This window comes from Homalodisca vitripennis, chromosome 6 (genome assembly GCF_021130785.1).
Source record: "Homalodisca vitripennis isolate AUS2020 chromosome 6, UT_GWSS_2.1, whole genome shotgun sequence".
Lineage (NCBI taxonomy): Eukaryota > Metazoa > Arthropoda > Insecta > Hemiptera > Cicadellidae > Homalodisca > Homalodisca vitripennis.
This window is the reverse complement of record NC_060212.1, coordinates 96,850,279-96,874,327: the sequence shown is the minus strand read 5'-3', so window position 1 is coordinate 96,874,327 and position 24,049 is coordinate 96,850,279. Positions and strand designations below refer to the sequence as shown.

The 24,049-nt window shown below is 31.9% G+C and overlaps 1 protein-coding gene across 4 annotated transcripts in view; it reads left to right on the top strand.

Moving 5' to 3' along the window:
• Positions 1-24,049, top strand: part of LOC124364590 (centrosomin-like) — a 134,022-nt gene that overhangs the window by 66,152 nt on the left and 43,821 nt on the right. For all 4 annotated transcript variants that reach the window (XM_046820175.1, XM_046820177.1, XM_046820174.1 and 1 more), the window contains 6 exons: positions 599-804; positions 5,957-6,139; positions 8,311-8,445; positions 9,300-9,554; positions 14,878-15,051; positions 23,107-23,433. In XM_046820175.1, the coding sequence (XP_046676131.1) occupies positions 599-804; positions 5,957-6,139; positions 8,311-8,445; positions 9,300-9,554; positions 14,878-15,051; positions 23,107-23,433 (1,280 nt within the window). The remainder of the gene's footprint in view (positions 1-598; positions 805-5,956; positions 6,140-8,310; positions 8,446-9,299; positions 9,555-14,877; positions 15,052-23,106; positions 23,434-24,049) is intronic.

Here is a 24,049-nt window from a genome sequence, read left to right as displayed (position 1 = left end):
AAAATATTATTAAAAAAAAAAAAATTACTAAGCAGCAAAAGTGGGAGAAAATCTCCGACTTTTTCGAAATGTAAGACAGTCAATGTTACAAAGAACTCACCTTTGCATCAACACAAGTAGGATAAATTTTGGAATTCTTGTTCACATTATGTGGTTCTTTTATGTATTATTACAAAGGAAATAAGTTTTGTTTCAGCAGATTTGCGTATTTTTGTCGAATCTCAAAGGGAACACTATGTGGTGCCTACAAGGAGGCATTTTCACAAATTCCCAATTTTCTCGGAAACGAAATATTGCGCCCCCATGTGCATTGGACAAATAAAATGTTTTCAGCCCTGAAAAATGTGCACTTTTATCGGAATCGCCCAGTATAGTTTGTGGTATAGATTTCAGATTTCTCCATATATTTTTACACAGTTTTGAATCACTATTATGTATAGATACTGGCCAGTAATAGCCAAAGGTGTACAATACTATGTAGACAGAGTAAGATAAGAAACAATAGTGTCCTTTTTTCACCTTTAATGTATTTTGAAAATTGTTTATAAATTCCTTTCAACTCCCACAGAGTATTAACATTGTCACCATTATGCCGCAGGTCAAATTCCCTTCAGCCCGACATCGCCGGGTAAGAGATCGCCTGGGCGGCCCAGGACCATGAAAGAGTACGAAGAGGATTTGGTTAATCTGAAGAGGGAAAACTTCAATTTGAAAGTGAGAATCTATTTCATAGAGCAGAACCGCATCGACCCTAACCTGCCCAAGGATGTGGATGAACTGCGTGGTCTGTTCACCGATCTCAAAGTAAGATATTTGATTTCAAACAGTTTCTAAAAAGTAATCTATCTATCAAAAATTTGTTTTTATCATTCCACATTATTTAAATGGGAGTTTTCAGTTAATTTTCCCCATTGTGAAAGAGATAGCGATCTCTGATTTTTCCAATTCTTTTTTTATGCTCTTCAAAATGAGGGGTCACTTGAGAGGGGTTTACTATTCACATTTTTGAGTTACCCCCCAAATCCTCCATTTTTGGAGGACACACAAAATTTTGAAAATTACCAAATGAAACTTTCTTTTCTCATTATACCACTACCTAAAGGATATCTCCTTATATAAACTTTAGAACAATATAGAGAGGGGTCCTGACTTTTTTTATTCATCCTGTGTAGTTAGTTGTTGCTAATTAATTGTGTTGTGATGTGTTAAAGGGGGGGAGGCTGTAGAGTTGGACAGTATGAAAGTGTTACTATTGTAAATCAGTGTGCCATGGTGATACAGGATCTACAATTCAAAAATCTAAAGACAATAATTAAATTAAAATATTTACACTTTCTTATACATTTAGTTTAGCAAATTATCAAGTCCATTGTTATAAAATGTGTGTTTATTTGGAATTATGCTATGGTAATTTATTCCTCATAGTCTATTAAGAAGCCAGCTGAAGAGAGAAAGATTGAGTTTTATTCCATAAGAACAGTGTTTAACCTCAAACACTTTTATACTTTAGTTTTTACTCTATAAGAACAGTGTTAAACCTTAAACCACTTTTACACTCTTGTTTTTACTCCATAAGAACAGTGTTAAACCTCAAACACTTTTACACTCTTGTTTTACTCCATAAGAACAGTGTTAAACCTCAAACAATTTTACACTCTTGTTTTACTCCATAAGAACAGTGTTTAACCTCTCAAACACTTTTATACTTTAGTTTTTACTCTATAAGAACAGTGTTAAACCTCAAACACTTTTACCATAAGAACAGTGTTTAAACCTCAAACACTTTTTATACTTTAGTTTTTACTCTATAAGAACAGTGTTAAACCTCAAACACTTTTACACTCTTGTTTTACTCCATAAGAACAGTGTTAAACCTCAAACACTTTTACACTCTTGTTTTACTCCATAAGAACAGTGTTAAACCTCAAACAATTTTACACTCTTGTTTTACTCCATAAGAACAGTGTTTAACCTCAAACACTTTTATACTTTAGTTTTTACTCTATAAGAACAGTGTTAAACCTCAAACACTTTTACACTCTTGTTTTACTCCATAAGAACAGTGTTTAACCTCAAACACTTTTATACTTTAGTTTTTACTCTATAAGAACAGTGTTAAACCTCAAACACTTTTACACTCTTGTTTTTACTCCATAAGAACAGTGTTAAACCTCAAACAATTTTACACTCTTGTTTTACTCCATAAGAACAGTGTTTAACCTCAAACACTTTTATACTTTAGTTTTTACTCTATAAGAACAGTGTTAAACCTCAAACACTTTTACACTCTTGTTTTACTCCATAAGAACAGTGTTAAACCTCAAACACTTTTTACACTCTTGTTTTTACTCCATAAGAACAGTGTTAAACCTCAAACACTTTTACACTCTTGTTTTTACTCCATAAGAACAGTGTTAAACCTCAAACAATTTTACACTCTTGTTTTTACTCCATAAGAACAGTGTTTAAACCTCAAACACTTTTATACTTTAGTTTTTACTCTATAAGAACAGTGTTAAACCTTAAACCACTTTTACACTCTTGTTTTTACTCCATAAGAACAGTGTTAAACCTCAAACACTTTTACACTCTTGTTTTACTCCATAAGAACAGTGTTAAACCTCAAACAATTTACACTCTTGTTTTACTCCATAAGAACAGTGTTTAACCTCAAACACTTTTATACTTTAGTTTTTACTCTATAAGAACAGTGTTAAACCTCAAACACTTTTACACTCTTGTTTTACTCCATAAGAACAGTGTTAAACCTCAAATCACTTTTACACTCTTGTTCTTACTCCATAAGATCAGAATTAAACCTCAAACACTTTTTACACTCTCGTTTTTACTCCATAAGAACAGTGTTAAACCTCAAACACTTTTACACTCTTGTTTTACTCCATAAGAACAGTGTTAAACCTCAAACACTTTTACACTCTTGTTTTACTCCATAAGAACAGTGTTTAACCTCAAACACTTTTATACTTTAGTTTTTACTCTATAAGAACAGTGTTAAACCTTAAACCACTTTTACACTCTTGTTTTTACTCCATAAGAACAGTGTTAAACCTCAAACACTTTTACACTCTTGTTTTACTCCATAAGAACAGTGTTAAACCTCAAACACTTTTACACTCTTGTTTTACTCCATAAGAACAGTGTTTAACCTCAAACACTTTTATACTTTAGTTTTTACTCTATAAGAACAGTGTTAAACCTTAAACCACTTTTACACTCTTGTTTTTACTCCATAAGAACAGTGTTAAACCTCAAACACTTTTACACTCTTGTTTTACTCCATAAGAACAGTGTTTAAACCTCAAACAATTTTTATACTTTAGTTTTTACTCTATAAGAACAGTGTTAAACCTCAAGCACTTCTACACTCTTGTTTTTACTCCACTAGAACAGTGTTAAACCTCAAATCACTTTTACATTCTTGTTTTTACTCCATAAGAACAGAATTAAAGCTCAAACACTTTTACACTCTTGTTTTTACTCCATAAGAACAGTGTTAAACCTCAAATCACTTTTACATTCTTGTTTTTTACTCCATAAGAACAGAATTAAAGCTCAAACACTTTTACACTCTTGTTTTTACTCCATAAGAACAGTGTTAAACCTCAAACAATTTTATACTTTAGTTTTTACTCTATAAGAACAGTGTTAAACCTCAAGCACTTCTACACTCTTGTTTTTACTCCACTAGAACAGTGTTAAACCTCAAATCACTTTTACATTCTTGTTTTTACTCCATAAGAACAGAATTAAAGCTCAAACACTTTTACACTCTTGTTTTTACTCCATAAGAACAGTGTTAAACCTCAAATCACTTTTACATTCTTGTTTTTACTCCATAAGAACAGAATTAAAGCTCAAACACTTTTACACTCTTGTTTTTACTCCATAAGAACAGTGTTAAACCTCAAACAATTTTATACTTTAGTTTTTACTCTATAAGAACAGTGTTAAACCTCAAGCACTTCTACACTCTTGTTTTTACTCCACTAGAACAGTGTTAAACCTCAAATCACTTTTACATTCTTGTTTTTACTCCATAAGAACAGAATTAAAGCTCAAACACTTTTACACTCTTGTTTTTACTCCATAAGAACAGTGTTAAACCTCAAACAATTTTATACTTTAGTTTTTACTCTATAAGAACAGTGTTAAACCTCAAGCACTTCTACACTCTTGTTTTTACTCCACTAGAACAGTGTTAAACCTCAAATCACTTTTACATTCTTGTTTTTACTCCATAAGAACAGAATTAAAGCTCAAACACTTTTACACTCTTGTTTTTACTCCATAAGAACAGTATTAATCCTCAATCACTTTTACACTCTTTATGTTGGCCATGTAGGTATGTTGTATTTATTTAGATTATCTTGTTAAATTTAAACTTTTTGAATATTTAAAAAAGTACAAAACCATTTTAGTTTTTTTTATAATCAGTAAAAACATGTAAAAATAAGTTAAATAGATATTAATAGGCCTAACATTTACATGATAAACTTCTTATAATACTAAGATTTAAATAGAAGGTATAAAAAGGTGTAACACTGTTTGTGTGGGTTAAGATCAAGATGGTTATCGGTAAAGGTGGCTGTTAAACTAAACACTTTCCTTGTATTATGAACATTTATTTGGTGCTTTTAAGACACCATAACTTTTAGGTTTTCTATTGGCTAAAATTAACTTCGTACATAGCATATTCTATTTACTAAAGTATTCGTCCACTAGCAGTGGATAAATAAAACTAAAAATATGTAAACAATCAGTGTAAGACAGCAGAAATTGTTTGTTATTAATGTACTACATAGGTCAGTTACTGTTAAATTATCTAATAAAAATATATTGTACTACAATAATAGGTTTTTAATTGAAATTGTTAAGTATTGGTTTGACTGTTAAAAATAATGTTTTTTTTTTTTTTTTTTAAGTCTTTTAGTCTAGCCTAAAGAGCTAGTTTACACTTACTGTTCACAAAATATAAGCACAGAGTAATAAGGTATATATACCTTATTACTCTGTGATATAAGCTCTAGAAATTTAAGTTATAATTTAATGCACAAGAGCATAAAAAGAGTAAAAATCAATGATTTGTCTAATTCACTTTGTATGTATTGCTCTGTTGCTGTTATTTGTTTACTTTAGTTTCACATATTATAAATATTGATTATACAGTTGTGATTCTGTATGAGGTTATTCCACTTATTTGGACTTAGCTTTATGCAAAAGATTAAATCCACATGTTCTTAAAATCCTGATGTCAAATTTCACATAAGTGACAAAATATAAAAAGTTGTTTGTACAAAAATTGCCCAAAGGGCAAATTTGCTATTTCAATCAACTAATTGTTGAGATAAGATTAAAAATAGACCAAAATAGATTTTTATAAGTTTTTGTAACAATAAAGTCTTTTGATGGTTACCATTTAAAAATAAAATAAAGGAACAAATATTATTTATTTTAGCTTTAGGTCAAAGTCAAAGTCATTTATCATTTATTGCCACAAACAATACAAGGATTGCACAGGCAGAGGTCAAATTAAGGTAAAATTATCTAAATTACTAAATTTAACATTACATACAGAACCAAAACATAACATACTAAAACTAGTCTTTCTTCTCAAGTAAGTAATCCTGGACACTGTAATATTCCTTTTGAATTAAAAATTCTTTCAATTGGCTTTTAAATTTGTTGGGCTCCTTAACATTCTTTAGATACTGTGGTAGAGAATTAAACAGATTTTAAGTTAAAATAACCAAACAAAATACAATGGTACAAGTAACATTTCTTCAAAATAAAAAATAAAAAAGTATATGTGCCAAACTAAGCGAGATAAGATGAATGGTTTTAGAAACATCTTTGATTAATGTTTCCATGTATGGATTATATTATTGAAGTCATTTTTTAATACTCTATATTATATCTAATTTTTTCTTGATTTTAGGTTGAACATGAACTTACTAAAAAAGATTTATCAAGTAAGGAGGACTTATTAATAAATACATACAAAGCTTTGGATGTCCAAAAACAGCAATTAGAGGCTATGAACAATGATTTTGACGCATTAAAAACGGAGCATGAACAGGAAAAGTTGGAGTTGCAGACTAAAATTGATGCTTTAGAAAAGGTAAGTTTGTGACAATGTTAAATGTTCCACTGTTAATATAATAAGTTAAATTGGTATCTGGTTTAATTTTCTTTATTGAGGAAAAACAAATAACTGTTAAATTTGCAAAGTATTTGGCTGTAAACTTTATCACCTGATGCAAATAATACAAAGCTAAATCCTGTGAAACCTGAATCAACACAGAATAGTCAGCCGGCAAACTAAGCCAACAGTTTTGGTTGAAACAGATTGCTAAATTTTCTTTTAAAAAATTAAATGTTATCAAAAAAGTGAAAGAATAAGACAATTCAAATATATAAATAAGCTTTTATGGAAATATTCTATGTTAATATGATAAACCATAAACTGTCAGTGTGTGTGTGATATGTTTTTAATTTTTCATTACAATTCGAGTTTATAGACAATGAAAAATATAAAACGCTTTTATCTAAATATAAGAAACTGTTTTGTAGGATTTTTGCCAATGATTTTAATTACATAAACACAATATTTCAATATTTTGCTGAATTTTTGTAAACAATAGTTCTTTTATTAGTAAATTAGGTTTAACTTTGTTTTTATAATAGTATTAATGTACTGTAAATGTTAAGTATATTCAAATTTAGTCAATACTGACAAAGAAGGTGATATTTTTGTAACTACTTATCAGTTGACTTAAAATGTTTTAAAACTCCCTAAAACTGCATTGTATTTATGTTGAAAACTAATACAAACTGAAAACTTAGTGCAAAGCCAAAGGGAGGGCAGAATTGACGTGTCTTTAGATTCTTTCAATTCCTAACACACTTTGAGGACTTTTACACTAATTTTGAGATGTTTTCTTTTTGCAATCATTTACATAATTTAAATCTTTTTAGTTAATTGTAAAAATCGAATAATTCTAAAAACAAATTGTGTGTGTCAAGAAAGGCTAGCGGCCATTTCACAGCTCTCATAAGGATTATTTTTATTATTATTAAACATAGATTTTCTACTACACACTTAAAAAAGTTGATAGAGAAGAGTGTCCCTAAAACGATAGACTACTCTTTCAATTGAAAATCTTTTGGAGTGTATTTATGGAATTTTTGGTTATTTAGAAAAGTTTCTCCATTAAAAATGTTTCATTTTTATTTAGCTGTGAAATATTTACTATCAACTGGTAAGTGTTCTATTTATTGATGTATAAAGTTTTAAAAATCGTATTCTCAATTTCTTTTTTTTATATGGTTTATTTATGGTTGTGTTGTTCTTATGAAAAGTTTGTATATCACTAATAAAGAAACAAGCTAGAAATAACTTTTGCAATAACATTAAATTGATTATGTAGTCTGTGGACAACCTTACTTGATCCATCAGGGGTCAACAGTCAAGTAATTGAATGAGAGGCTCTCTGCTCTAGCTCAAACAGGCCTTGTAGTTTCTTTACATATTTTCCGTTGAGAGATTTTTATTTAGCTATAATACAGTACCTCAATATTAACAAGATATAGTTCAATTAATTCAGCTCTTATCTCTTCTTCTATATTTCTTCACATGACCTTGACTTCTTCACCCAGTTCATCGAAAGAAAAATGTTAAGCGATAAATTCACTCACATATAAAATTCCAGTTTTTATTCCGTTCTTTTATTTGACTTATATTTTAAAGGTATAAACAAACGTTTTACTATATGCTTTTAAAAGTATGTAGGGCAATATTTTCTATGCATGATGTTTTTTTTTTACTTTTTTTACAATACTTGTATTATTTTTTTATCAACAGAATTTTATATACAGAGATTATTTAAATAATTAGTATATTCAGAGAAATAGTTATTGAAAATAACCACAAGTTTTTTTGAGAAGATTCCACATTACAAAAAAATTACAAATAATCGTAAAAACGTAATTGTGAGTAACATGTCCTTGTGTCCACCCCCATGTTACTTCCCCATGTACATGTTACTTGCTGTTGTAGCTCCAAATAGATGTACTCTTATTACCTCCTATTTGCTCAAGAAAGTTTTGTCTGTGACTGATCCAAATTAGAAATTTGATATTGTTATTTGTATTAATTACTTTTGGTACCTATGTTAAAAGAGGCTAAATGTGTGGTATTTAAGTATAGAAACATCCAAATAAGCCATTGAAAATCTTGGATTTATTTGAAGAACTGTTTGGTACCTAAATGTGAGGATTTTCCGGTTACAGGAGCTGAAGGATTCGTACGCAAAATTTATGGAGACTTCTATACATCTTGACGACACTAACGCCATGTACGCAATGACTTTTGGTCTTGACAAGAAAGCGACAGAATCCAAACAACCTAACCCCTCAGAGATCAAGGTAAATGATAAACAGTTAGTTTTAGATTATCTTTATTTTTGATAGTGTAGCTATAGTGCATGTCAGCAGCTCACGTAACGTAATGTCATGTGAGTGACAAATATTTTAATATACATTTTGGTTTTCATTGTTCTTACATTATATAGTCTTACCTGGAAAAATATCTTAGAAAACTGCATTTTCTGTATTTAGGAGCCTGAATATTCCCTTTTAACACAACAAAATATTTACAACAGTACTATTGTGCAAAAGCATTTCTATCGAAAAGCAAGAAAGAAACATGAGATGATTAGAACACAATACAATAGAATAAACACTTTTTACACAGTAATATGAGATTCAAGAGAACCTAATCAAAGAGCTAATTCAACTTCTGTAAAATAAAATCAGTTGAAAAAATTACTATTTCCTGTCTGGCATTGAAGAAATTTCCTGTTCCTATTCCTGTATTGCCTCACTCTACTAGACCTGGAAACCTCTGACTTCAAAGGGACATCATTGGATATCCTTACCTGTTGTCAAGATCAATCTGAACGTTTTTAGTAATGATCAAAGGATGTTTTGGAACACATCAACAATCGTATATGTGTGTCTGACGGTGTGCTAAAAGTTCTTACGGCTATAACAGTACTAGAGTTTTACCGATAGTCTATATTTTAGGTTAGTTAAGGTTGTAGATAACAAAATGTAGTGTTACTCAATAGTATTGGGAAATGTCGAAAATAATCCTGTTACCTTCTCAAACTCTTGTCATAAGAACAAACTTTAAACAATGAAACACATTTGTTGCTAGATTTATTTACTTTAATAAAAACATTCTATTACTTGATTAGGAGTTAATAATTATTTTTCAGATAAAAGAATTGGAGAGTGAGTTAGCCAAAGAGAGAGAGCGTGTGTCCGTGTTGGAAGACATGATCAACGTACTGCAGGCAAAGAGTGCCAAGGATAAAGGATCTCTAGAACAAGTTCACCAGCAAGTCTGTAGCCTGGCAGAGGAACTGAAGGAGGCTGTGAGAGTGAAAAACGTTTATCATAAAATGGTAAAAGATGCACATGAACAACTGAAGACCAAGAGTGAATCCATGGAGAGAGAAATGGCAATGAAGGTAGGCCTGTTCCTTCAAGAAGATTTTTCACAAATGAATCTGATTTTTATATGTCAATGGTGCAGTGTAGTGAGTGTGGCACTTATCATAAGATAACTGAGTCAAGCTACTTTGAGCATGGCTGCTGCTTGGATGGGTGACCGCTGAGGTATCCAGTCATTAGTGATGGTTTCGGAAGTTGCCTTTAAGCCATTGGTCCTCAAATTAACCATAGAATGCCTGTAGAGCTACTTTGTAGATCTTTAAATGTCACCTTTGGTGGCCGTGGAGTTACAATGTAGTCGTTTTGGCAGCCTTTTGTTATAAATCAACATTTCATTACGAAATACTGCTCCAAATGCAAAGTAATGCATACCAATCTAAAATTAATTTGCTATTTCATGTATAATACAGCCTCATAATTAATATAACATGGGAGAGTTAGCGGCTGAATGGTCTTTGGCTCTGAATTATAGATAGAGCAGAATCAAACCCCATTTGTGACCATTGTACTTTTTTCAGTAACATTGACCTTGTACTGTATTGACTCCTCTGGTATTTTTCCCAAAAAATTTAAACTTGCTAGTTATTCCATTACACAAGGGAAACAGCGAATCAGACGAGCAATTATAGACTGATCTCCTTGCTTAGTGTATTCAGTAAAGAAATGTGTAAGAACACAATTTCAAAATAATTTAAAATCCAATAACGTAATATTGGAATCACAATTTGGTTTTTAGACAGAGCAAATACTTCAGACACTGTTTTCAAAATTAATAAAGAATGGATTTAATAAGTGAAAGTTTTTTTAATTCTCTTGGTTTTCTGGCACATAGCCGAAGCCTTCGATTCAATTGAAAGAAATTTATTGTTTAAGAAATTATAATGTGTTGGTATAAGAGGATTTGTTTAAAAATGGTTTGAAAGTTATTTAACTGGTTGGAAGCAATTTTTAACAAAAAATCATTGAAATAATGCTCCATTGGAAGTAAATTACGGTGTCGCTCAAGGGAGTATGCTTAGTCCGTTACTTTTTCTTGTTTATACAAACAACATAGGTAAGCTAAATAAAACCGAAAAATTACTACTGTTCGCAGATGACACAGTTATTGTTTTCAAGGGAAAAACCTGGCAAGAAAATTATCAGGTTGATTCGAACAATGCTAATGCTAATTAAAAATTGGTTTCATATTAACATTTTGACAATGAACGTCAGTAAACAAAATGTTCACCAATAGCATTGAGGAATGTGAGTGAGCCTGCTTTTAGTGCTACACTCATGTGGCAACTCAGCTAAAACTGCCTGCCACTGCCAGCCTATCGGTTAGACCAGTACAAATACTTAGCTATAATTATTGTAAAAAATCTTAAATGGGAACCACACATTAATTATTTATATCCTAAACTTAGAAAATTGATTTACGTGTTTTATCAGCAAGGGCAAATCTTAACCCTTTGAGTGCCAAGTATTTTTTGGGTGGGTATACTGAAAAGTGCCAGGTATTTTTCTAGTGGGTGTACCTAAAAGTGCCAGCCCTTTTTCAGGCATTTCGCAAGGTTTTAGTAAAAAATTCACAGTTCGATTATTTAATAAGCTATCAACATGATTCTTTTTTTATTTTTCTCTGAAAACTCTGTTTAATTAACATAAAATAACAAAGTTACCATAACACTAAATTTAGGAATACCAAAAATGGACTTACCCAAAAAAAATTCAAAAATATTTTTTAATTTCATTTTTCAACCAAATTATTATGACAAAAAAAATTCATATCCTTTTCTTAGTTCATATCACTGGAAAGTGTATGCAATTGTCTGTAAATCTTGAAAAATTTATATTATTATCTTCAATAATGAGTAAGTTATACAACTTTTAAGAAACTATTGTCACATTGTTTCTGGTAGCTATGGTAACCGAAAATGTTTATATGTGAGTGTCATAATTTAAAGTTTGATCGGAAGTGTACTATAACAATTTATTTTGAAAAGAACGATTCTTCACAAACATTTCAATATGATATTATTTAAAAATATTAAAGGGTTACAATTTTTAGTGACTTTTTCCCGAACGTCCGGTAAAATCGGACGTTGGCACTCAAAGGGTTAAATTATAGTAAATTAAAAACTGTTAATTTTGCATATGTTCAGTCTATTAGAGGCGTTCAAAACCATCATTGATCCATTGAATATGTTATTCAGAAATCGATTCTCAAGACAGCTTTAAATAAGTTTAAACATTTTTCATCAATTCAGTTGTTTATAGAATCAGATCTTGTCACGATCCATCAGTTATATATCAGAAATGTTATTTTTTTTGTCTCTGGAGAAGAGACTGTTGTCTCCGCACGTAGTCCTAAAAGAACCTGTTCACCTCCCTTACTTATGTTTATATATGTGTATATATATATATATATATATATATATATATATATATATATATATATATAAATTGTCAGTTGCTATTAACATTATTTTAATTAAAAACTGGCTGTCATACACAAAGGCCTTGGCCCATATGACAGTATTTTCAAATAAAAATGAAATCGTAACTATTTTTTAAAATGTAAAATAAAGAGTAATTTTGATTTGATATGATTCTTCTTTATTCAGTTTGATAAGATCAACGCACAGGCCAATGCCTCATGAGGATAAACAGAATAAGGCTTAAAAGGGGAACAGCCTCTCCTTAACCCTTTGAAGAGTAGCAGAAAGTTGTGCCTAAAGAGAACTAACTGTTATAGCTGTTTGATCCTAAAAGAGTAACGACGGTTTTTACTGTCCATCACAAGCTTGTCCAAATAGTCAATATTATGGCTGTTTACGTTCTTCAGCAGCATTATTATATAATATTTCGTCTTTGAAATGTTCAATGTTACTATTTATGTAAAGTGCTGGCTCCTAGAATATATAATCACAGCATGCCGGCAAATGTCCTGTCATTTTCTCTTGCCAAGTCTATCTATAGGTTATTCTTGGTTCTTGTAATCACTTTAAGCCATAATCCCTCTAATTCGTCTCAGAACCTAAATATAATCACTGAGAATTTTCCGAAATTAAAGGTTTCTATTTATGATTCCATCTAATGAAATTTTAACATGTTTGTTTTTCTTTCTGAAGTATCAGCAATTATTTTACTAACACATCATCAATTCTTAAACCACGTGCTAACAGTCGACAGAGTGAGTAGAGAAGACTAAACTCTTGTAGAAATCTGAGAGGAGATGAAAGGACTCCATCACCCCAAACTCGCTCTTAATGTGTTTGTATTTTCACTGCAGAAATATCGTTCTGGTTATTTCTAACCACATCTCATATTTTATTTGTGGCACATTCTTTTTATATACTCATTAAATTAAATTTAGGTTTGTAGCGGCCATTACGGTTCAAACCGATTTAGGTGCAAAAATGGTAAATACAACGTCTTCACTAAAATGTTGCCTTTTTTAAATTGTTAAACTATTCTTTTGTTTGGATATCTGCCAATACTTTTCTACAAAGGATTTCCTTGTTACATTAATAGTACTGGATGAAAAACTAAATAGTAAATTTTTGGCTCAAAGTGATTCATGTTCTTTTATCGATACATTCTTATTCTGTCATAGTTACATATGACACAAGAGTATGCAGATACAACAAGACAGGTGACAGAGTGCCTACGTGCCATGTGATGGATTCTGTTGTGAATACATTATTACTTTCCTTGCCTTCCTAAAATCATGGTATCTGTCATACGTCTCTGTCTGTGTGATAACTCTTGATAGAAAGGTTCTAGAGACATGAAACTTAGTACATTTTAATTTTTTTGTTCTCTAAGAACAAGAAGCTTAGAAAATTGCACCTAGTTCTACAGGACCTTTGCGCTGCTTCCGGAGTGACAGGATATTCTGGATGGGTAAGGTGGTGGTGGTAGGGGCCACCTCCTGTCGAGATTCACGAGGAAAAGTTTAGGGAACTAATTTCAAGTCATGTCCTCTTGGAAGAAGGGAAAGCCAGCTCTGAACCAGCCTCTCCAGTCAAAACAGGCAAGAGGTGGCACACCCTTACGTCAAGGGTAGCAAGAACTTTTGAATTTTATGGAACAAACCCTACCAACTCTAACAGTCATCTCTAGCAGTAGACTAGACCTATCGAATTACCCTTGCACCCCAGAATCTTGACGTTTGCAGTTAGTGATGTGCCGCTCCTGGACATCCATAAAGTTGCCCAGATTTAAGTGACATGTCGGTTTTTGCTGTGCCCAGTGCAGGTTCAACTGGAAGGTACAAACTAGCCAGAAGTGAAACCTCTGGGGCAAACTTAGTGCATAGGTTCCAAGATAGTACTCTAAAACTTCTTAATAGGTTCCAAAACTTCTCATGATCCAAGAAAGTACTCTATTGATTTAGGGGTCAAAAGGTAAAAACATTTTGACTCCAGAATACAAACAGCCCTTTTGGGTTTCCGTCCATCTCATCCTTTATTGTGGCCATCCTCATGGGCCACTGGCCTGTGCAAGAATTTTATCAAACAGAATAAATGGTAGAGTCGATACAGTATAGGGTCTATGGTAGTGATAGTGCAACCATTACAAAAAGGATTTAAACCTACTATATCTCTCATTCAAACCCAACGTCTCAGACCACTCAACTATCGGCTGTCTTTCGTAAACAATCTTTTCATACATAATCAAACAGCATAAACCCCCTTTCATTTTTTCTCACCTCTTTTCTGCTTATCAACACATACATTCCTAAATAGAGAACACCACACCATGTGTTGCGTAACAGGCTTTGTTGAAGTTGCGTGCAAAATTTCAAATTTATAACTCATTTCATTCTCGAGATGTCCTGAATCTTGAAAATTTCACAAAGTAAATTGGCACAAAAATTACACCCAGTCAAATTCAATCATAGAACCCATTCTTTTATATTGGGAAATGAAGTTTCATTTAAAATTTCAAGTCTATAGGTCATTTGGTTTTCAAGGTACATGCAGGCAAACAGACAAATTAAGTTTTTCCAGCCCCTCGAGTTGTAGGCTTTTCTAAAGCCAATAATAAGTCACATTCTTTTGACCATATGGTTGTATTTAATATAAACTTACTGCCTGGAACCTGTTGCAGTGATATAATTAATATTTTTTCTTACTAATCAAGTTCAATTCTTCCACCACAGGAAGTTAAATTGTTTTTTTTCAATACATTGAACAAATAATCCTGTTTTCTTCTCTTAAATAAAAGAGAACAACCTGAGTCAATTATTTAAGAGTCACACATGTAACATACTTTGAATATATTAATCAAGGAGTGTTAGTTGTAGTTAAACTTTTAAACAAGAAGGAAATTATTATGAGAACTTTCTTTTAGGAGATGGAACTGGAAAACAAGAGACGTCAATTGAAAAATGTGCAGCGCAACTTAGACTTAGTGACTCGTGCTTCACAGGAGAAACAAGAACAAGCCGTCAACATCTCCACTCAGACTGAATTTGAGAATAATGCTCAGAGCATTTTCCTGCAAAACGTAGGACTGAAGCAGGAGGTAAGATTAAATATACTGCAAATAAAATTGTTAGAAAGGAATTGTTTAGAGGTTTTAGGCATGATGCCCATCTACAAAATGTGTATTTTATGCTTGTGAATCAAGGTTATTTTAATGGAAGAATGAGATATAACTTTATGGCTAACTAAAAATCAGTAGTTTTAATTAATAGTCTGATTACTACATGCAGTGAAAGAAGTTTATCAGTTTCACCTGGAGTTTTGAACCATACAAATTTGGTACTTAGGTGTTGAAATTGGTTACTTCAATCTAGATTCTTTTGTCATGATTTTTTATCCCTTCATCATTCAAGACAATCCAAGTATTTTAAGGACTTTTATCAAGAAATTGTTTTTTTAATCTCCTACACCAAAAAGTAACTTGAACAAAATTGTAAAAAGTATTAGGGATTCTGAATGTACTTGAAGTGACAACATTGTGCACTTTTTGTGTGTAGCTAGATTGTTGATGGTTTCATTTGTTAAAGTAGAGATTTCAGAAAAATGTTCATTTAAGTATGAATGTGAAAAAATTAACATTTATAAATTGAAATTCATCAAGGTCTGCTGTAGCTTACAATTTTAAGAGAAATGTTAACTAACATTTTTTTAATTGTAAGTGGTAATAGTAATTAACAGATGCTAAGTTGTAAATATAACTCCTGTGTGTGCATTTTAGTGAATTTATTGATTTATTTTACCTAGATAATGGAAACATTGAATTTGATAATTGGAACAATGATTTTGAACCATTTAGATAAAAGTGTGTATAATGCCACCCACTCAGGCACATGTCAAAACGTTGAAGATTTTTATGTTTTTTTTAAGTTGGTTTTTAGTATTAGAAGGGCAAAGTAATAAAACATATATTTGGTGTCAAATGTAATTACCCCTTAGTGACTCATTAAAATGACTTCTCTACAGAGCCATATTTTTTTTAAACAGCAATTTAGTCACATAATTGTAAGGAATAAAAAAAAACACAAAATCAAATTTTAAATGCTATTCCTTTTATAAGAAAAGTTTGATTTGTAACTTTTGAGTTAATTACTATAGTTAAACAGTAATCAGGTTTTGTATAATAAATTCATAAAAATAATGTATGTGTGTGTGTAGTATTAGTTTCTTTACAAATGTCTTTAGTTTGGAATTTTTTTTAATCGTAATCACTATAAGACAGATTAAAAATTGTTTGTTGTATTTACTTCTAATTTTCAACATTTTGAACCCAAAATCAATAGAGTTTTTCCTTGGATCAAGTTATGTTTTAAATAGTTTAAAATACAGGGTGGCGCAGAGGAACGGGAAATTTTGAAATAATCATAACCAATGAATTGTACAACAAAGTTTTTTTTTAATGCTTAAAATGTGTTAGGCGAGAGTGGAAATTACATGAGAAATATTCTAAATAACTATAAAGTTAGTCACTTTAAAAAAAATAACATCAGTTAAGTGCTGTCCAATGCACTTAAAACGAATATTCAATCGATTTAGAAAACTTATCATTGTGTGACGCAATGTGTTCTCTGGGATGTTGGCGACGTGTACTTCAATCTGAGTCTTGAGCTCAAGAAGATTTCTTGGCGTAGTATGGCACACAACGCTCTTTAGATGTCCCCGTAGAAAGAAGTCGCATACTGAGAGGTCTGGAGACCGTGGAGGCCAAATGACATTAGCATTCCTTTAAATTATGCGCTCCCCAAACAAACGCCTCAGTGCTGCCATTGACAGATTGGCAGTGTGTGAGGTGACTCCATCCTGTTGAAACCAGGTTTGCTGAATGTCAATATCTGGAAAAGCATGAAGAATATCTGGAGCAAAAAATGGCTCCAGCATATGAATGTAACGTTCAGATGTAACAGTAACAGTGGAACCATTACCATCCTTAAAGAAGTAAGGTCCAATTATCCCTCAACAAGACACTGCACACCATAAAGTAACTTTAAAGCTGTGTAACGGACGTTGATGAAGTTCACCGGGATTTCTGCGAGCCCAGTAACGCATGTTCTGCTTGTTGACATGCCCATTTAAATGAAAGTGGGCCTCATCAGACATCCAAAGATTTTCGAGGGAATTTGTGCCCTCAATGATTTTAGTCAGTAGCTGTTCACAAAATTGTAAGCGTAACTCACCGGCATTTGGTTTTAGAGCTTGGACAATCTGAAGCTTGTAAGGATAAAACTGCAGGCCATGGAATATTCTTTGCACACTCCGACGCTCAAGTCGCAATGATGAGGCGATTTTTCGTACAGAACGACGTGGACTCCTTTCCACTGCGACTCTCACTGCATCAACATTTTCTGGGGTTCGAACAGTCACTATACGCCCAGGAGGTTTTTTCTTTAAGGCCGAACCAGTCTCTTCAAAATTCCAAACCCATGGCATGTGAAGAAGGAACTCGACTGCGGGTAAGAATCTCATAATGGCGTCGGAACACTCGTGCAGCTGTCACCATTTTTGTAATATGCTCTCACGGCAACGGCATGCTCCGCACCACTCCACTGCTCCATCTCAACTAAATGACCGTTACTACTTGGCGACATGACTTCCGTCCCCCACTCCTACGAGACTTACAGGTGTACCAACAACAACTTCAAAATTTCCCGTTTCTATGTGCCACCCTGTACATAGAACCTCCTTATCAAGATAGTATTCACAAGCATAGACAGACAGGCAGACAACAATGACACCATTTTAAGAAGGATCTGTCAGTTCAATTCGCTGAGCGTCAGTGAAGCCTATCACTTGAGGGGTTGGAAAAATTTCATTTCTGTCTGTCTGTCTGTGTGATATCTCGAAAATGAACTGACTTATAGTCTTGTAATTCATTGTATATGAAGCTTCATTTATATATGAAGAACACTGAGTTCAATAATGGTGCATGTCATTGCATGAAATTTGGCTGGGCATTAACGAATATTCTTGCATTGGTCTTATGGGTAACCATGGTGGCAACGAGAAAATAGCAGAATAAATAAATTTGTAAACAAACTCGGTACACTCATTAGAGATTTTAACGTGAGACATACTACTACATCCAGCCTAACTATCCCAACACATACATCATTTTATTGTGACTTGGTGTGCAGACTTTTTTTATTTATACACTCGTATAAAACCCAATTTAAAGAACAAAAATGTGGGTGAATCTTGTGGCAAGATATCTTGAGAAATATTTCATCTGTAGATTTAAATTTTTGCATGAAACTTCATTTCAAGAATGAGTTCTTTGATAGTGCATGTCCAACCATTGGATCTAGCTGAGCATCATTGAAGCCTATCACTCGGTAGACTGACACAATTTCTCTTTTTTTTCCCCCCGAAGTATGGGTAGATTTCTTTTGTATATGATTATCTGTATAATAAAGTGAGCTACAGACTTGGACTTTTGGATTGGATCTCAGCGAAGCCTGTTGCGTGACTCGATGTTTGCTTGTAATAATAGCAAAACACAAGAATACTACATTATAAATTTATAACAATGGCTGAAGACAAAATAATATGAGTTCTACTCATGATCGAGTGTGGAAACAAAACTATTCTCAGATGCGACCGTCGACACACTGAGTGTAGACTTTGTTGGCTCTGTAGCTGACAATGACCGAGAGACTGGCTATTTTTCCATCCTGACTATCAATCTACAAGCTCTTGTTACTTGATCATTACATCCTTATTTATGGTACTATAAACATTGATGGAATTTACAAAGTGTAAGAAATTTTGGTGAAGTAATCAGTGATCAAATATATTGTAATATGAAATCAGTTTTAATATCATCTAAAACTTCTATTAGGTAAAGGTGTCAAAATGCTGAAAATATGGCAAATCTCAAATTTTATTCAGTAATGAATTGTTGTGGTGGTTATCTTAATATTTTTGACTAAACTTTTCTACCTGCAAATTTTCTAAATACTATTAAGTTTCCCAAACAACAGTTATTTTATTTTTAATTGATTAATTTGATACAAATATTAGCTTTTATTTGTGAAGACAATCATAACAAATTAAGTATGACCAACTGTGGCATTCCATTCTAAACAACTGCTAGCATTACAAATTAAATTAATTAAATTCATATTATAGAGTTTATAATAACCCGAACTCAAAATAAAAAAAATTATTTATTGTTTAATACTTAAAAACTCCATAATAGGGCCAATACAAAGCGTACAGTTAAAAATAACTTACGAATGATTGAACATAGTCTCTTAACATGTTCACGACGGACATGTACTCCATCAGGTACACACCGGGCTTCTGTAAAGTGCATCGTGTGCCCAGATCAGGTACACGATGCTATGCATATCATTATTGTGTTTTATTGTTTTCCTGTCTTGGTAGTTTGTTAAATTTATCCCGTGCTTAAATAAATACCTCAGACTTGCAATAAAATAGATTACAAGTAAGTCCATGATTTTTTTTATTTAGATTCAACCGGACTGTTACTCCCAGATTAGGAACCTGTATTAGTATTATTGTATTCATATTTTGACTATACCTCATAGTACATTTTATTTCAGAAATACAAAACTCAAAATTGTAACTTGGAACAGAGTTTATAAAAAAGAAAATAAAACCTAAATTTAAAGAGTATAAGAATTGAATTCATTGTTTTAAAACAAGTATTAAATTCATAAAAATGTTTGGCTACTGCTTAGTTTTAATGATAAATCTTAAAATCTTTGAATAAACATTCGGATAAGTTACAAAATTTTTGTTTTTTAATTTGTTACTTAAGAGAACTGAAAAACTAAGAAATTACCCATATTACTAAAAACTTTAAAAAGTATCAGATTGCTACATATTATTACAATCCAATGCATTTTCAAATGATATAAAATAAATAACTTTATATTAGTGAATGATTCAACAAATCCAAATATTCAAGAGATTAAAAATTAGTGAATAAAAATTTTTTTAACTCATGGTAGACAGAGGAAAAATTAACTTTTGTTCGCCTTTTTAACCAGTGTTTAGCTAACTAGAGTTTGTTTCAAATTCATATTTCTCCCAAACATACCAAATTGTAACAGAGATAAAAGGACAAAAATTGTAAGTGTTTGACCATTGTTGCGAGTCCATTGTGTAAACTACTGAGTGAACTGCCTGTGTGTGGGGGGGGGGGAGCCCAAAATATCCAAGCAGGCCTCTAGCTGCTGCAATGCCTATTTCAAGCCAGTTTCTAGCAGCCTGTCTGCCCGATTCTGTTCAGCCAATAACTTCCATTAGTGTTTTATTAAGTCAATGAACTTTGGCTTTTGAGTGATATGAATAAGTTAACTCAATCAAGTCCATGTGCTTCAGTGTGAGTACCTGTAATTTGAAATGTTATAACTCCTGTTAGTAACTAGCTATTATTTCAAGTGCAATTTTCAATTGGTTTTTTTGTGGAAATTATTTCGGTTGAAATAATAATGTTGGATAAAATAGCTGACATGTCTGTGTACCCATAGGAAGTACAGAGTAGTTACAAATTTGGAGCATTTCATTTCTATTGAGATGATGTATTGCACTTTTTAGTTTTACTTGTTACACCAAAAATAACTAAATTTGTTGGATAATATTACGGAAGAAAATTTTAGTTTACGGATTTTATACTTTTAACTCCTTCTTGACATAAAACAAAAACTTACTAAGGAGTTTGTTTTAAATTTGTTGAAGTATTGTGTGCAAGAACTCATCATGAATTTCTTCTGTTGTGCTTCAAAAATTCCTTCTTCTGGTAATGTGCGGACAAATCTATATGAACGTACCCTACCTACAGTCTAAGGGGTGGCACTTTACCACGACAATCCTTAACTTTCGCGTACTCCTTACTATTCAATAAACAAAGATTGGAGCTAAATCTTTCTGCTGTATGTCAAATTATTCTTCTGGTAATTTTTGACAAAGCTATACGAGCATACTGTACAAGGGGGTGGCATTTTACCATGAAAAAGCCCAACTTTTGCCCACTCCTATAATGGCACTCAACCACTAAAAACTCCAATTTTCACCCATGTTTTACTATTCAATAAACAAAGATTTGTTCAAAATCTCTCCGATGTATGTCACGAGATATTGTCCAGACAGTCCTTTGCTGACATATATGACAAGTTTTGTAATTGTATAAACCAATTATTGTTTTTAATTATGTGAATTAAATTAACATGTTACAATAGTGCTTGTCATGTGTCTTGGACAATTTTGTAATCCAATATGATTTGACAAGCAGCTTCAAGTAGTCATTACATTTATGCAACATTTTAAAATGTATGCAGTAAAAACAACAATATCTACTGTATATAATCTATACTTTATGTGAAATAACCTACATTTCTGGTTTGGTCAGCATAACAAATTTTATGTGTATGTGATTAAATAATAAAATACTTAATGTCACAGAAAACTGTAAAATCCATTTCTTTATGTTTTGATGAAGGAACTCTACGGATTTTCTATCAATTAAGCAGAGAGAAAAGTGAATTTTTGGTTTCACCAAAATAAAGGTTTTGAAGTTTTCTTTATAACATTTTTTCTAAATAGGAAGTAAAATGTATAATATTGTAGGTGTTACATTAGTTGTTATCCAGTCATATTTATTGTAAAATTTGTTAAATATTTAAAAAACAAATTGGATTCTTAATCAAATGGAATCAAGGAAAGTATAATGCCTACTTTACAGGATATCGTGGTTGAAAGATAAGATTAACTGTGGTATTATCTTCGTCCTTAGAGGGCATATAACTCATTAGTCTATATCTAAATCAACTGAACCTGAAAAGGCATTGTAGGTGAAGTGTGTGGAGTCTATAAGTTCCATAGTTGTACATCTTTAAACTTGTAAAGGTTGTGTGTAATATTTTCTGTGAGCTGAAATTTGTTATTACCTATTTTGAATGAGTAAGAGCTAGAATAAGCATTCTGTAACAACTCTCAATATTTAGAAGTCTAGGTAAGGACATTTTGAGATGGTTTATTTTCTATTGTTTTAAATGTTGTTTGTATGCATGTAAATTATTATTCTACTTAGGCAACCTGATATATTTTATATTAATCCTGTGAATGTCGTATATATACCGGGTGTCCCATGAAGAAGTTTAAACATTTGATTTTATATTACCCATTTATTCACCAAACATTTTCAAACTCTACCCAATTAATAAAGTAGGTTTTAAAAATATTCTGTGAAAATTAAAGGTCCCTAACAATTGTAGAAACAAAATGGTGACATATTTAAAATTTTACCATTTTGCTTCCTATAAAAATTAATTTCTTGAATTACCTGATTTTATTTGATTACAATGACTGGGCATAGGTATGAACAGGTTTTGAATAAACAAGTCTTGCCTCATTTTATGGTTACATAAATGGATCAAGCAATCTTCCAACAAGACGGTGTTCCTCCTCATTTCGCAAATCTGATCAAGCGATTACTAAATGACAACCTTCATTGCGGTTGAATTAGTCGTGGAAGTGATTTTTTAGATTGGCCACCCCTATCCCCAGATTTAACTGAGTGTGATTTCTTTCTATGGGGTTACTTAAAGGAACAAGTTTATACTCGTAGGTTTAATAATGATGAGAAATTAAAACAATCAATTGAAGAGGAATTTCTCTGGATGCCACAGAATCTTTGTAAGAGCTTATGATTCATTTGTTAAGCGCTGTTTTCAGTTTGTTGCTGTGGATGGATTGCAGTTCGAATAATTGTGGACTGTAATTGTAGGTTTTTTAATAGGCTATGTTGTAATTTTCTGATTGAAATGCTTTATTTCCTAGAATATGACAATAAATAATTTTACAAAACCAAAAATACTGTTTTTAAAGTATAGTTTTTCAAAATGCCATCATTTTGTTTCAACAATTGCTAGAGAGCTGAAATCTTTACAGAATATTTTAAAACCCTATTCAATGAATTGTTTAGAGTTTGAAAAGGTTCTGTGGATAAATGAGAAAATAATATAAAATCAAAGTTTAAACCTCTTTGTGGGACACCCAGTATTTTTAGAATAAAGATGGTCATAATTTTGATGTGTTTGAATCTTGATTGCTAGATGTTCAATATCTGTTTCAGGTGAGGAAGCTCCAGAGACAGATAGAGGAGCGAAGCACGCCGAGATCGTCAAGGGAGCGTTCGACCGGCCGGCGCAGCTCTGACCTAGACAGAGAGCAAGCGAGACAACTGAGACAGGCTAATGACAAGTTGGAGGAGTTGGCCAAGGAGATAAAGGTCTTGAAGGAGAGAGAAGCCAAGAGCTCCAAGGGATATCGGCTGCAGGATGCTGAAAGTTTTATCCAGGCTTTAGTCAAGGAAAATAAACTCCTGAAGAGGGAAGTGGAAGAGTTGAAGGCAGCCAATCGTAAGCTTAGTGACAGGCGTGCAGACTTTGTCAAGGAAGAGGTAAATAAATCTTAAATGATATTGTGGAATGCTCCTTGGTTGGTAGAACTGTTACTGTTTGCTTTTCATCATGCATGTTGCATTTTATTGCCTCATCTATTCCATAAACAGCTTATTTAATTTGAGTAATTGAAATTAATCGCGTAAAAATTGTGATATTCTAGTTTCATACCTTTGAGATTCAATATTTCATGCAGTTTAGTGAATAAAGAAATAATAAACCAGCGTTCTATTTATGGTATATATTTTCAAATGTAAGTTTAGCATGGGAAAACGTGTAAGCATGCATAATAGCACTAATACTTTTACAGGATTTTGGCCGTGAAGTCAACATTTATGTTTTGACATATTTATTTTAATACATACATAATTTTCACAACCTTATACTATTAAAGTAAACATTGTGTCTAATTTATAAAAATTCAATATTAAATCTTTATTAAATTAATTTTTCATATTAAAGACTGGATTAACATAATACTTATATTTTAGCATGCAACATTGAATCTTAAAGATTAGATATAAACTGGCGTTTAAAAAATATATGTTTCAATCCATACAAGGTACATCCAGAAAGATTCGTCCATTTTAGTGGTAAAAGAAAAATAATGCATAT